This window comes from Zeugodacus cucurbitae, chromosome 6 (genome assembly GCF_028554725.1).
Source record: "Zeugodacus cucurbitae isolate PBARC_wt_2022May chromosome 6, idZeuCucr1.2, whole genome shotgun sequence".
Classification (NCBI taxonomy): Eukaryota; Metazoa; Arthropoda; class Insecta; order Diptera; family Tephritidae; genus Zeugodacus; species Zeugodacus cucurbitae.
The window spans coordinates 5,408,766-5,422,368 of NC_071671.1; the positions used below are offsets into that span (position 1 = coordinate 5,408,766).

At 36.3% G+C, this 13,603-nt stretch overlaps 3 protein-coding genes across 5 annotated transcripts in view; 2 read left to right on the forward strand and 1 right to left on the reverse strand.

Annotated features, from left to right (window-relative positions):
• Positions 1–13,603, reverse strand: part of LOC105211224 (alpha-tocopherol transfer protein-like) — a 34,776-nt gene that overhangs the window by 4,891 nt on the left and 16,282 nt on the right. The gene's annotated exons all lie outside the window — the stretch shown is intronic.
• LOC105211225 (alpha-tocopherol transfer protein-like) lies at positions 53–3,402 on the forward strand. Its single transcript, XM_011182565.3, has 3 exons — positions 53–2,547; positions 2,616–2,988; positions 3,066–3,402. The coding sequence occupies exons 1-3, from the start codon at positions 2,246–2,248 to the stop codon at positions 3,318–3,320; spliced, it is 930 nt and encodes a 309-aa protein (XP_011180867.2). The 5' UTR covers positions 53–2,245; the 3' UTR covers positions 3,321–3,402.
• Positions 10,388–12,054, forward strand: Ttpal_16 (alpha-tocopherol transfer protein-like). Its single transcript, XM_011182566.3, has 3 exons — positions 10,388–10,986; positions 11,082–11,454; positions 11,646–12,054. Exons 1-3 carry the CDS (start codon positions 10,685–10,687, stop codon positions 11,913–11,915), a joined length of 945 nt encoding a protein of 314 aa, XP_011180868.2. The 5' UTR covers positions 10,388–10,684; the 3' UTR covers positions 11,916–12,054.

Here is a 13,603-nt window from a genome sequence, read left to right on the forward strand (position 1 = left end):
CATATGTATTTGTAAGTTTTGTTTAAGGCTTTTTCAATATAGAAATCATTAAATAAATTTTTAACGGCTAAACCGTTTAAGTGCCACCTTCAAAGTAAGCGCATATAATTTCTTTATTGTTTACAAAATTCTATTAGAAATATTTTTATATTTATTATAGCATGCTGCTAATCCGTACAAAGTAATTATTTACTATGAGTCATTCTTTGGTATTGTGCAACAACCTTGGACTCAAACCTGACACAATTTTTCTGAGAATACCCTTTTATTAGTTCATTAGCTTGAAATGTAGCGTATTTGTATGTGGAAAGCTTCCGCTTATAAAATAATTAAAGAAGCAGTAAGGAAGTTCGGGTCTAACGGAACATGTTATACTCTAACAATTTATACTATAATGCATATGCGGCATAAAGTCTACTAGAGTAATGGAAATCATTATATATATTTCGATTTAATCGACCAGTGCTTGACCCTAGAGACATCTATTGGAAAACTGCGGAAAGTTGTAGACCTAATATGAAAGCTGAGATAATTCCTGGACCGATTTCAACTATTTTTGTCATTGGGATATAAAATAACCAAAATTATACGTTCATCTAATTTTGTTATGGTATCTCACATATATATTAATACATAAATACTGTATAAACTGTATAAACCGGAAGGCCCTAGTCACATACTAGGGGCTAGAGGATGTTCCAACCCGATTTTGCACATTTTTGGGACACTATTATAAGAAACACACTCCTTTTGAATTTCCTTAGAAAATCTGAGAGATTTGCACTAAAATTTTCATGTTCGATATCTGGGGTATAGAAACGTTATAGTCCGATTTTTAGACAGGCGATGCCACAAATGTACTATTTGTACAAAGTTCTGTACCGATATCTTCATTAGTGCTTAATTTATATATTGTAAAAGGAACGATCCAGGTGGACTTCGAAATGTTGATATATGGGAAGTAGGCATGGTTGTGAACCGATTTAGCACATTTTCAAATGACACCACTGGGATACCACTAAAATTTCGTTGGAATTAGTCGAGTAGTTCTTGCGATATGGTTTTTGACCCATAAGTTGGCAGCCCCACGCCCATCGTTTTTGTTTACTAATCTTAGTGCAGCTTTCCTGAACGAACTTTATGACTATATACGAAAAATAAGGTTTCTGGTGGTTTTTCTTACTGAATTAAAAAATTTAGTTTTTATTCTTCTACATAACCGGTGTAGTTATAATCCGATTTCTTCTATTTTATTAGACTGTATAGGGAGAGAGTTTGGTTGATATATCTTTAGTAGTTTACGAGATATGTATAAAAAACTTAGTAGGGGGAGAGCCACGCCCACTTTCCCAAAAATTACATCCAAATATGCTTCGTCCTACTGTAGTACCAAATTTTTCTTTCATATCTTTGTTTATCGTTTAGTTATAGCTTTTTATGGGTTTTTAGGAATTGACTTCGGTTATCGCAATTTTGTGGACGTGGTCGAACTAGTGTATCAATTTTCAACTCAACTCGTCACCCTGATGTTGGTATATATAACTCTATATCTAACTCGTTTAGTTTTAGGAACGAAACTATTACCCTCGAAACATTTTGCGAGAGTATAAAAAAAATAAGAAATAATATTAGGTGTTTGAAAATTAATTTAAATGTTTTCAGTTTTATTGCTCATTTGTATTTTTAGTAACAATTCAAAGTAAAAATGCTCGGTGTTCTTAAAATCATAACGATAAAATAATCGCTAATTTCAAGCCGTCTCCGGATATGTCATTGAACGCATGTTCTAACTTTCTCAGTATAACCTCAAATATAATTAAGACTTTACTCAGTGTGATATATTGTATATCCGTGCTCGCAAATGCCAAACAACAAAAACACACACCAAATATATAAAATATATGTATATACCATGCTTTTTAGATATTTAATCGACGCAAATTACGTGGAATTGTTGAAAGAGTGGAGTGGAAATACTTTTTTTACTATTTAACTACAATTAAAAAACATTAACATATCTATTTAAATCAGAATTATTGTAATTATAAATCGATATATATTTTTTTTGGTTGACCAACGCAATGAAACGCTTCACTAACGCATAAAACATTCAGTAGCATTTAAAACTTTATTGTGGAGAGTGCTGGTTTGGAGTCGCGCACTAATTTAGGTACATACACGCAGCAGAGTAACAAAAACTCGACTCAAAAAAAGAACCCATTAATAGAAAATAATATTTAATAACATGGCAGCCATTCGTCCTTTGAGCGCTGAATTGCAGCAAATCGCCATTGAAGAGCTAAACGAGGTGCCCGAACGTGTGCCGCAGGATATAGCGGCATTACGCGATTGGATCGAGAAGCAGCCGCATTTGCGCGCACGCACCGACGATCAATTCTTGGTTAGCTTTTTGCGCGGCTGCAAGTACAGTTTGGAGAAGGCCAAGTCGAAAATAGATTATTTCTATACAATACGCACAATGTTGCCACATTTGTTCGCCAATAATACGCTGGCCGATCCGAAGAATTTACTTATTGCGCGTTCAGGGTGAGTACACATTACTTATTTAATTTTTGCTATTTTTATTTTTAATAACGGTTTTGCTACGCTTTCAGCGGCATCGTTGCGTTGCCAAACACATTGGGTGTCGGTGGTCCAGTTATCGGGTTTTCGCGTTATAAAATCATAGATGATTTACCAATCACCGTTAAGGATTACTGCAGATACCTCGCTATGATAACGGATCGAACGATTGTCGACACCGATGCCTATATTGTAGGCGGTTATATGGAAATTGTTGATGTCGACAAAGTCGGCATGAGCGCTATGTCGAAATTCGATCCGGTTACAAGCAAACAATTCAGCACCTACTGCATAAAGGGCTCGGCTATACGCATTAAGGGTATACATATCATAAATGCACCGAAAGAGGCCTACACCGCACTCAATATTATACGCAATCTCTTTCCGCCCAACATAAAAGAAAGGGTATGCAATTGAAAACAGCGAAGATTAAATGTTTTTTTTTTTTTTAATTTAACACTTTTTTTATTTTCTTCTCACAGTACTTCATACACCGCAACATGACAGAGTTGTATAAATATGTGCCCAAGCAGTATTTACCCATTGAATATGGTGGCACTAATGGTTCAGTCACCGATTTGACAAAGAAACTGGAAGAGGATTTGCAGCACTTCAATTACTATTTTAAGGAGAATGATAAATATGGCGTTGATGAAAAGCTAAGGCATGGTCAACGCATGGATATGAACTCTATATTCGGTTTAGAGGGCACATTCCGTAAGCTCGATATTGATTAGTTGAGGGAAAAAGTAATATTTGTGTTAGCAACATGTTTTTGCATTTTTTCGAAAAATAAAAAGCTAATATTTATTTATTTAAAGCCACAAATACTATATAATTTTGTTTATTATAAAATAATATTATGAAATATTGCAAAGTTCAACATTTGTGGAAAAACCCCTTTTTAACCACAAGCAACAAAGAAATTTGATTAAAATAATGTATGTATAATAGAATTTCGGCAACTCTGTCCCTGACTTCGGCTAAAATGACGTCAGTAGAACGTGCGTTATTGTAAAAGTGACAGAAAATCTATGGCGCCTGCTACACGTTCAGTATTTATCGTGATCGTATCGCGATATTTATTGAACGTTTAGCATGCAATATTGATGGATCACGATCCATATCACAAAATATTTAAATATTTTGAAATCCAGATCGCGGATCGTGGATTGCGAGATAAATATTGAATGTGTAGCATATTTTGTGATTTACAAGTCCGAATTGGTGAAATACAACAGAGCCAAAATTTTAAAATTAACTTTATTCTAATAAATGAACATGAATTATACTGTTTACAATAGAATCTTTGCCAGAGCTATGCAACTCATCTGCCAAAGGTTTTTCGATAACGTCCAAATATTGGATACATATAATGAATTGCTGTGGGAGCAAAAACAATAGCCAAACATGATTTTCTTAGGTTTTCTTCCGAAATTTTATGAAAAAAATGTACGAAAAAATAAACAAATACATTTTTTAAATATTTTTTCTTATGAAAACACTAACAACATCGTATAAATATTGACGTAATATATATTGAACGTCTAGCAGTCGCGAAGTAATCCATCAATATTCAATATACCTCAGTCAAATAATTATATGTGCATGAACTTTTTGCAAAAAAATTAAAGATTACAAAATTGCAAAATATTTCTGAGTATGCCGGTTTGTTATTATTAATGTATACGATGTAAAAAACAAAAAATTAACAAATTTCAAAATATTTTTTAAACTATAAAACAGAATTGAAGATTAGGCTAATGGTAAATATTTATATGTGCATTTTACTATTTTTACCAGTAAAGCCTATACATTTGAGTTTAACTGAAAGAAATGTTTATTTTAATAGTCAGTAGAATTGTCCTTATATTTTAAAACTAAATTAAGCCGCTTAATCAGAGAATTAACTACTGACTGTAGAATAGTTATGTAAATATTGGCAAATTCTTGCTTTATGGCTAATTTAAGGTGACGTACTGTCTCAAACTGCTTTCCGTTGTGGAAAGCAGGAGCAGAGAGGTTCTCCCAGAGATCCTCAATAGGATTTAGGTTCGAACTCAATGCTGCACATTGTAATACCGGAATTTTCCGGTCGTTAAAGATGTTCTTCGTGTGGATTGAAGCGTTATCCTTTCGATACGTCCAGTTATATGCCATAAATATTGCCAGCAAATTTTAATAACTCGCTGTCCAAAAGATCTACATTGATATTAGCATTCATTTGAGTGAATATAAAACATGTAGATAGCTTTCCACAGCAGCAAAATGCAGCCCATGAAATCAAGGTACCGCTTCCAAAACATAGCTTGTAGTAGGACCGCCGTTCCTGGTGCGAATCTCTCCAATATTTCTTGCAATGACCTGGGCCAACCAAATTTAATTTTTTTTCGTCACTAAAGACTGTATTCTATCACTCATCGGCACAGAATTGGTATTTATTTGCAAACCTCAAATGTGCTTTATTGTGTCTTTCTTTAGCGTTGGTTTAGGTGCCATGGTGGTGTGTTACAGAAACTGAATTTTTTGTATAATTGGAAAAATTATATTTATTGTGATTTTCTGCCTTAACTAGGTCCATATTTGGTCGCTGCTTATCAAGTCCGCAACTACTAGCCGTCGAATCATCCTTTCGCACCGCTCATCAATGTTGTTTCTCGTCCGCTGCGTCGCACTATACCATAATTAGTGGGGTTTTTAAGAAATTTGGAGATACAGTTCCGATGTCGCTTTGGTCTAGAGCCATTTTGGAACCGCTTTTATGCATTCCTATGATTATTAGTTGTTCCTCGGCTGATAAACTAGTACCACGAGGCATTTTAGGCTTAAAGTTAAATAAATACCAACAAATTTTTAATAATTCATTAAGTTAATGCACCTACAATAATTTTGAAAACAAATTTTAGCAAAAAAGTTTTTGCTGCGACACTATCAGTAAGAAAGATCCGCTAAACTGATTTTGCACATATAAATTTTTTCTATGCAATACCCAATTCACAAGCACATTCTTAATGTAACTTTACAACCAACTAGAATAGTATGAAACAATTTTCGTTGCATAGTAACGGTAACATATCAACCTTGTATTCCACATTTACCGAAATCCAAAAAATAACAGTGAATAAGAAATATAAACAAAAACCGAAATGCACATATAATTATTTGACTGGGGTAGATCGCGATCCAAATATCACGATACATATTGAAGGTGTAGCAGGCCCCTATGACTACAATGAATTTGATCACTTTAAGTTGATTTCTAAAATCTGATTTAAATAATACCCAGAAATAAAAATTCTACACTCAAGCTAACTGAAAGTGGATATTTGTCATAAGCAGACTAAATTTCAGAAGCTAATGATTTAATGACATATTAAAAAACAACTTTTGAATGGGAGAGAGATAATTGGACCTCTTCAAGTTGAATGGAAAAACTGAAAAAAATCGTTGTTTGATAAAGTGAGAAAGAGAGATTTCTATAAGCAGTAAAAAAAAATACCATACTTCATTTTTGACAAGTGCTTGATTTATTGCTCTTAAGGCACTTAATTGACCGTCTGATATGATTCGTAGCAATATATAGTATGAATATACTATTAATAGACTCAGGTGTGCAATTAAGGTGTTATCTGCTAGAATCGCATATCTAATCTCAGATCTAGTGCAAAAGCACCAAGTTTCGGCCAAAGTGTTTTTATTTTAATTACGCTGTTTTCGCTACAATGAAGACAATGCGTCGAGACAAAGTAGCAGAAAGTGTGAATGAATCATCGTGTGTATGTATAATTTTTTTTTGTATTAAGCAAATAATTATTTATTTAAAATTTCTTCGTCTGCTTGTTTACATTTGTGCTCCGTTTTTATGCTTATTTTACTAGATTTTTTTATACATGTGTGTCTGTAGATTTGTTTGGTTTATTTTAAATGAAAGCAATGACTAAATACTTTATAGCTTTATTTGCTTTTTAAGTGCGTCTACCATTTAAAGATAACCGCTCAAGCTAAAAAGGCAAGAGTATAGAAGCGTATGTATATTCACACATACATTTACTACCCGAAAATAAGCATGGGCGGATGTGTTGCCATAGGTCATTATGGCAGAAACCGTTAGATACTCAATTTTTAGCTCGAAATTACAAAAATGAAATTATCATAAAATAAAGGAAACAAAAAATGGTTGAACGATGCGCTACATTTTTGTGCAGCACATTAACAACGCGTGAATGACCAACCAAAAAACAAAAAAAAAAAAGAGTTTCGACCAAAATACTATATGTATGTGTGTGTATTTCAACTAACTGCCACACTACTCTAAAACGGGGGTAGTTAATCATTTTTGCTATTATAACATACAGACATATGCACATTTTAACATGCAAATGGGCAAAAATATGAACACAGAGATGTGCTGGCGTTCGAACCGGTTCGTTACGTATGTACACTTAGTATACTAGGGCGGCCTTTAAAGTATACGGAATGACTTAAGTACATATAAAACTATGTATGTGTATGTGATGTATGTGATTGGCGTTGCAACCGTTTAGCCGGTTATAGCCGAATCGACGATAGTGCGCCACCTCTCTCTCTCCTTCGCAGTTCGGCGCCAGTTGAAGATCCCAAGTGTAACCAGGTCGCTCTCCACCTGGTCCCTCCAACGGAGTGGAGGCCTTCCTCTTCCTCGGCTTCCTCCGGCGGGTACTGCATCGAACACTTTCAGGGCTGGAGTGTTTTCGTCCATTCGGACAACATGACCTAGCCAGCGTAGCCGCTGTCTTTTTATTCGCTGAACTATGTCAATGTCGTCGTATAACTCGTACAGCTCATCGTTCCATCGTCTGCGGTATTCGCCGTTGCCAATGTTCTGAGGACCATAAATCTTACGCAAAATGTTCCTCTCAAAAACTCCTAGTGTCGTCTCATCTGATGTTGACATCGTCCAAGCTTCTGCACCGTAAAGCAGGACGGGAATGATAAGCGACTTGTAGAGCTTGCTTTTGGTTCGTCGAGAGAGGACTTTACTGTTCAATTGCCTACTCAGTCCAAAGTAGCACCTGTTGGCAAGAGTTATTCTGCGCTGGATTTCGAGGCTGACATTGTTCGTGTTGTTGATGCTGGTTCCCAGGTATACGAAATTATCTACGACCTCGAAGTTATGACTGTCAACAGTGACGTGGGAGCCAAGACGCGAATGCGCCGACTGTTTGTTTGATGACAGGAGATATTTCGTCTTGTCCTCATTCACCTCCAGACCCATTCGCTTCGCCTCCTTATCCATGCGGGAAAAAGCAGAACAAACGGCGCGGTTGTTGCTTCCGATGATATCAATATCATCGGCGTACGCCAGGAGCTGTACACTCTTGTAGAAGATTGTACCTTCTCGGTTTAGCTCTGCAGCTCTAATAATTTTTTCCAGCATCAGGTTAAAGAAGTCGCACGATAGTAAGTCACCTTGTCTGAAACCTCGTTTGGTATCGAACGGCTCGGAGAGGTCCTTCCCAATCATGACGGAGCTTTTGGTGTTGCTCAACGTCAATTTACACAGCCGTATTAGTTTTGCGGGGATACCAAATTCAGACATCGCGGCGTAGAGGCAACTCCTTTTCATGCTGTCGAAAGCAGCTTTAAAATCGACAAAAAGGTGGTGTGTGTCGATCCTCTTTTCACGGGTCTTCTCCAAAATTTGGCGCATGGTGAATATCTGGTCAGTTGTCGATTTTCCAGGTCTAAAGCCACACTGATAAGGTCCAATCAGTTTGTTGACGGTGGGCTTTAGTCTTTCACACAGTACGCTCGATAGAACCTTGTATGCGATATTTAGGAGGCTGATCCCACGGTAATTGGCGCAGATTGTGGGATCTCCCTTTTTATGGATTGGGCAGAGCACACTGAGATTCCAATCGTCAGGCATGCTTTCTTCCGACCATATTCTGCAAAGAAGCTGATGCATGCACCTTATCAGCTCTTCGCCGCCGTATTTGAATAGTTCTGCCGGTAATCTATCGGCCCCCGCTGCTTTGTTGTTCTTCAAGCGGGTAATTGCTATTCGAATTGCTTCATGGTCGGGTAATGGAACATCTGTTCCATCGTCATCGATTGGGGGATCGGGTTCGCCATCTCCTGGTGTTGTACTCTCACTCAAATTCAGCAGGTCGGAGAAGTGTTCCCTCCATAATCCCAGTATGCCCTGGACATCGGTTACCAGATTACCACCTTGGTCTCTACATGAGGATGCTCCGGTCTTGAAACCTTCGTTAAGTCGCTTCATTTTTTCATAAAATTTTCGAGCATTCCCTCTGTCTGCCAGCTTCTCAAGCTCTTCGTACTCACGCATTTCGGCCTCTTTCTTTTTTTGTCTGCAGATGCGTCTCGCTTCCCTCTTCAGCTCTCGGTATCTATCCCATCCCGCACGTGTTGTGGTCGTTTGCAACGTTGCGAGGTAGGCAGTCTGTTTTCTCTCCGCTGCGAGACGGCACTCCTCATCGTACCAGCTTGTTTTTTGTCGTTGCCGAAAACCAATTGTTTCGGCTGCAGCGGTACGCAGTGAGTTTGAGATGCCGTTCCACAGTTCCCTTATACCGAGATGCTGATGAGTGCTCTCAGAGAGCAAGAGTGCAAGTCGAGTAGAGTATTTATATTAAAACTATTACTTCGTTTAATACAATGATTTGTTCTGGTTCGAACACATAACCGACTTGGATTCCATTTCAGAGTGATCTAATAACAAAAACATCTAATAATGAAGAAAATTTTGAATTCTGCATAAATTATGGTAATGAAGATCTAGGGGGAATATCATCGAAAAGATCGAAAAGATGGAGACCCATCGTCGGTACTACGATTCGCCACAAAGAACAAAAAACTTGCCATTTAAATAGCAAGGATAGATTCAAATGCTGTTCCGCACCGGCGAAAACACACTTAGACTATTAAGGACAATCCATTGCGATGCTAAAAAATGCAGCCCCTCATTTAAATTAAAAAATCGACAAAGCACCTGTAACCTACCACAAATCTGCAGAGGTTTTTTACTTATATATCCGCTAACTCGCGAGGATGTACAAACAAATTGAGATCCGAGATACTTTTGCCTAACACTCGCAAAGGCGTGGCATTCCAAAATGATATATGGGGAAGATTCTACCTGAAACTGCTCCAAGCAGCTAGCGTCCGTAAAATTTTTATTTCTATTGAATTAATCCCGATGAGACAATAGCAAGTTAGAAAAAATGTGAAAATCTGCGAAATACATTTGGATATTATTTTTTCTGCAACATATTTATTTGGACTAAATATCTCAGTTTACTTTTTTAAATACGAAAATTCCACTACTAGATGGCTCACCCTCGTATGTAAGCATTCATCTTTGAACGCTATGTTTTTGTGAAACCACAGCGCAACAATTAAACTACATTTATTATGATTTTTGTTAAGTTTTATGACACTGAAAACCAAAAGTAAAGCATGCGAAACAGTAGCAATAAAAGCCAGAAGAGTGAAATACCAAAAAAAAAAAAAAACAATCAACGCTTCAATGAAAGTGTTACAGTTATGAATGACTAGCCGTGTAATGCACGAGAGATTATCAGTTGTTGTTGTTGGTTTTTTGTTTTAGAGAAAATTTCAATTTCAGCACGTGAATGATTTGATTTATTTATTTTTATTATTTTTATTAAATTTAAAATTTTAAACAATGTAATGCGCATGTTTGTAAGTATGTATGTATAAGTTTCATATTTCATATGCACTTCTTCGAACACTTTATGAGCATGCGTGCACATAAAAACCCTACTAACGGCAACTACAAATGGTCAAAAGCTTGCAATTTGCAGCACAGTCAACACTTCAAGACGGCGGCAAACGCACAAAAGTGTATAAAGTGTTACAGTGAGTGAGCGTTCAGAAGACACGAACAGTGCAGCTAAATGAAAATAAAAAGAGGAAGATTTCTACACAACCACCGCATTAAATAAATAGCTGCGCACCAGTGTCGTACGATTTCAGTCGCTTCGCAGACAGCACATCACACATTAGCCGCCAAAAGCAGCAGCCAAAACTCAAACTCAAATCCACGTATCTTCAAATACAATCAACAAATAGCAAAATGGTGATCTTACGCCCACTACCCGACGATTTGGCTAAAACAGCCACCGAAGAGTTGAACGAGAAGCCCGACGACAATGACTACTTTGTGAATTCCCTGCGCGAATGGGCTGAGAAGCAGCCACATCTGCGCGCGCGCACTGACGATCAATTCCTGATGGCCTTCCTGCGCGGCTCCAAGTTCAGCCTGGAGAAGGCGAAACAGAAATTGGAAAACTTCTATATACTGCGCGCTGCCATGCCGGAAATCTTTCGCAATCGCAATTTGAGCGAGCCAAAATACGAGGCGATCGTTAAATCGGGGTGAGTTTTGAAAATCGATTCAAATAAGTCGAAAATCGATTCAAATAAGTCGAAAATCTAACGGTTTTAAATTAATTTTTATTAATAACACACAGTGCTGCAGCTTTTTTGCCCGAACCCGTTGGTGATGGCGGCCCACTGGTGATACTGCTGCGCCCCAGCGAATTCAATATGGAGCTACACTCGATCAATGATGTGATGAAAGTCGGCTCAATGATGATTGATATACTTATGCAGGAGAATGATCGTGTCTTCATCGCTGGTTATACGTTTATCATTGATCTGGGTAATATCTCAAAATCTGTGCTGATGAATTTCGAACCGGAATTCGTGCGCAAGTTAACCATACTGGTCAATAAAGCGGCGCCCACACGCATGAAGGGTTTCCATTTCATCAATGTGCTGCCGATTTTCGAAAAATTATTCGGTATGGTGAAGAGTGTGATTAGTGCAAAGCTGAAGGATAGGGTGAGTTGAGCGATTTTTTTTATTATGAGGAAGTAACTGTAAAAATTGTGGTTTCGAAATCATTTTGCTATGAAATTATTACGAGTATTTTGAAACCACTGAAGTGAGAAATTTCTTGTTTTCGAAATACTGTTATAATTTAAAAGTATCTACCACTGTATCTATAATCAAAATTTCGATTTCTTCCGCAGTTCTATGTGCATGGCAACAATTTCGAGGATCTCTACAAACACGTACCCAAACATGTGCTACCCAAGGAGTATGGCGGTGATTGTGATGTGAAAAGCCTGGCTGCTGATTGGTGGCAAAAACTGAATGATTATCAAAAATTCTTTGAGGATGAGGAACAATATGGCGTGACTGAGGGTTATGAAAAACTAAAACAAGTGAAACAACTGATCGAGGATACTAGTGTGTTGCAAGGCACCGACGGTTCTTTCCGCCAATTGGAATTCGATTAAAGACTATACGGCGCACTATATGCAGTAATGACGGCCAACCAAAGTAATTAGTATCTATAATATTTTATATTTTCTTTTTTAATTTTACTTATTTAAAAAACTGTTCGAATGTTAGCAATAAAAAATTATTAAAAAAATATTGAAATTTTTTTACTTGTGTTATATTTAGCAATAAAATATGTATGTATGAAAATATGAAAAGCAACATAATTGCAGTAGTATATACATATATATATTTTATCAGCGTATACGCGTTAATTAGCCAGCTAGCAGCAAATGCACTTTTTTGTAATTTAATGTCGAAGTTGTTGGCCACACAGATACCTCATTATATTTTAAAATTAACGCACAAAAACTGAGTGCCATACACAATGTTTATTTTTAATGGATTTCATATGTTTGTAGAGTTGTAATTTTAATGCAAAACTTGCATAAATCCACGTATACAAACATACACACGTTCAAACTCATTTTAGTGCCTCGATCGTGTTTTTAAGCTCAACACCAAGAAGCTTAGTTTCGATTAAGAAATTATAATGTAATCAGTAATGAGATTTTTTCTTTATTTTACTAGAAAAGATGTTATATGTTTTTTTTTCAAGTTTCTTATTACAATGGTAAATTCATTTATTATACTATCCGACGGTTTTTGAAGGTCATTCAAGTGTTCGATTAACAAAGCCAATATCTAAAATAGTGTAAAACAGTTACAAAAGGATCATATAATAAGGAAATAATATTTTTTTTTATTACAGAATGTAGATTAAGAGGCTATATCAGTGTAACTCAAGAAAAATTAGGCGATTTTCGTGAAATTTTTTTAAAGAAAATATTTATTTGATTGGATGTTTCGATGTTTTTTGGACATAATAAGGCATAATATAATTTTTAGCTATATATAATTTTTTTTTTACAAAAATATTGAAAATTAACGGAGTTACGGGCCGTCCTGGGAGGTGCCAAAAAAATGCTGACATGATTCCAGCCAAATGAGTAGCTGAAACAAGAAAAATCAAAAAGGTATTTGCTATACAATAACCTACGATTATTAAACAAGAAAAAACGTTAACTTCGGCTGTACCGAAGCTAATATACACTTCACAGGTGCATTTCTTTTAGTAACTAGATGTTTAAGCAAATCTAAAGACGTAACAAAAAGTAAGTAAAAAAAGAAAACATTTTACTAATTCTTTCTAATTCTTTTTAGCCGGGTTGTTTGCTAGAAACATTAAGGTTATATAGTTAACCGATCTGAACAATTTCTTCGGAGATTATATTATTACCTTAAGCAGTAATCAAATGCGAAAATTTTCCATACAAGCCATTGATTCCGATCGTTCAGTTTGTATGGCAGCTATATGCTATAGTGAACCGATCTGAACAATTTTTCGTATGAACAATTTGAACAATTTGTATGAACAATAACTCACACCAAATTTCGTGAAGATATGTAGTAAAATGCGAAAGTTTTCCATACAAGCCATTGATTCCAATCGTTCAGTTTGTATGTATATGATATAGTGGTTCGATATCGGCAGTTCCGACGAATAAGCAGCTTCATGAAGAGAAAATAACATCTGCAAGATTTCAAAACGATATCTTAAAAACTGAAGGACTAGTTCGTATATATACAGACAGACGGACGGACATGGCTAAATCGACTCAGTTCAACATACTGATCATTTATA

Bases quoted from the DNA above. Each gene is read 5' to 3' on its own strand.
- LOC105211225 (XM_011182565.3), top strand. From the start codon at position 2,246: ATGGCAGCCATTCGTCCTTTGAGCGCTGAATTGCAGCAAATCGCCATT. The intron at 2,548-2,615 runs GTGAGTACACAT...CTACGCTTTCAG, and splicing joins TTACTTATTGCGCGTTCAGG to CGGCATCGTTGCGTTGCCAA. The intron at 2,989-3,065 runs GTATGCAATTGA...TTCTTCTCACAG, and splicing joins CGCCCAACATAAAAGAAAGG to TACTTCATACACCGCAACAT.
- Ttpal_16 (XM_011182566.3), top strand. From the start codon at position 10,685: ATGGTGATCTTACGCCCACTACCCGACGATTTGGCTAAAACAGCCACC. The intron at 10,987-11,081 runs GTGAGTTTTGAA...AATAACACACAG, and splicing joins GAGGCGATCGTTAAATCGGG to TGCTGCAGCTTTTTTGCCCG. The intron at 11,455-11,645 runs GTGAGTTGAGCG...TTTCTTCCGCAG, and splicing joins GTGCAAAGCTGAAGGATAGG to TTCTATGTGCATGGCAACAA.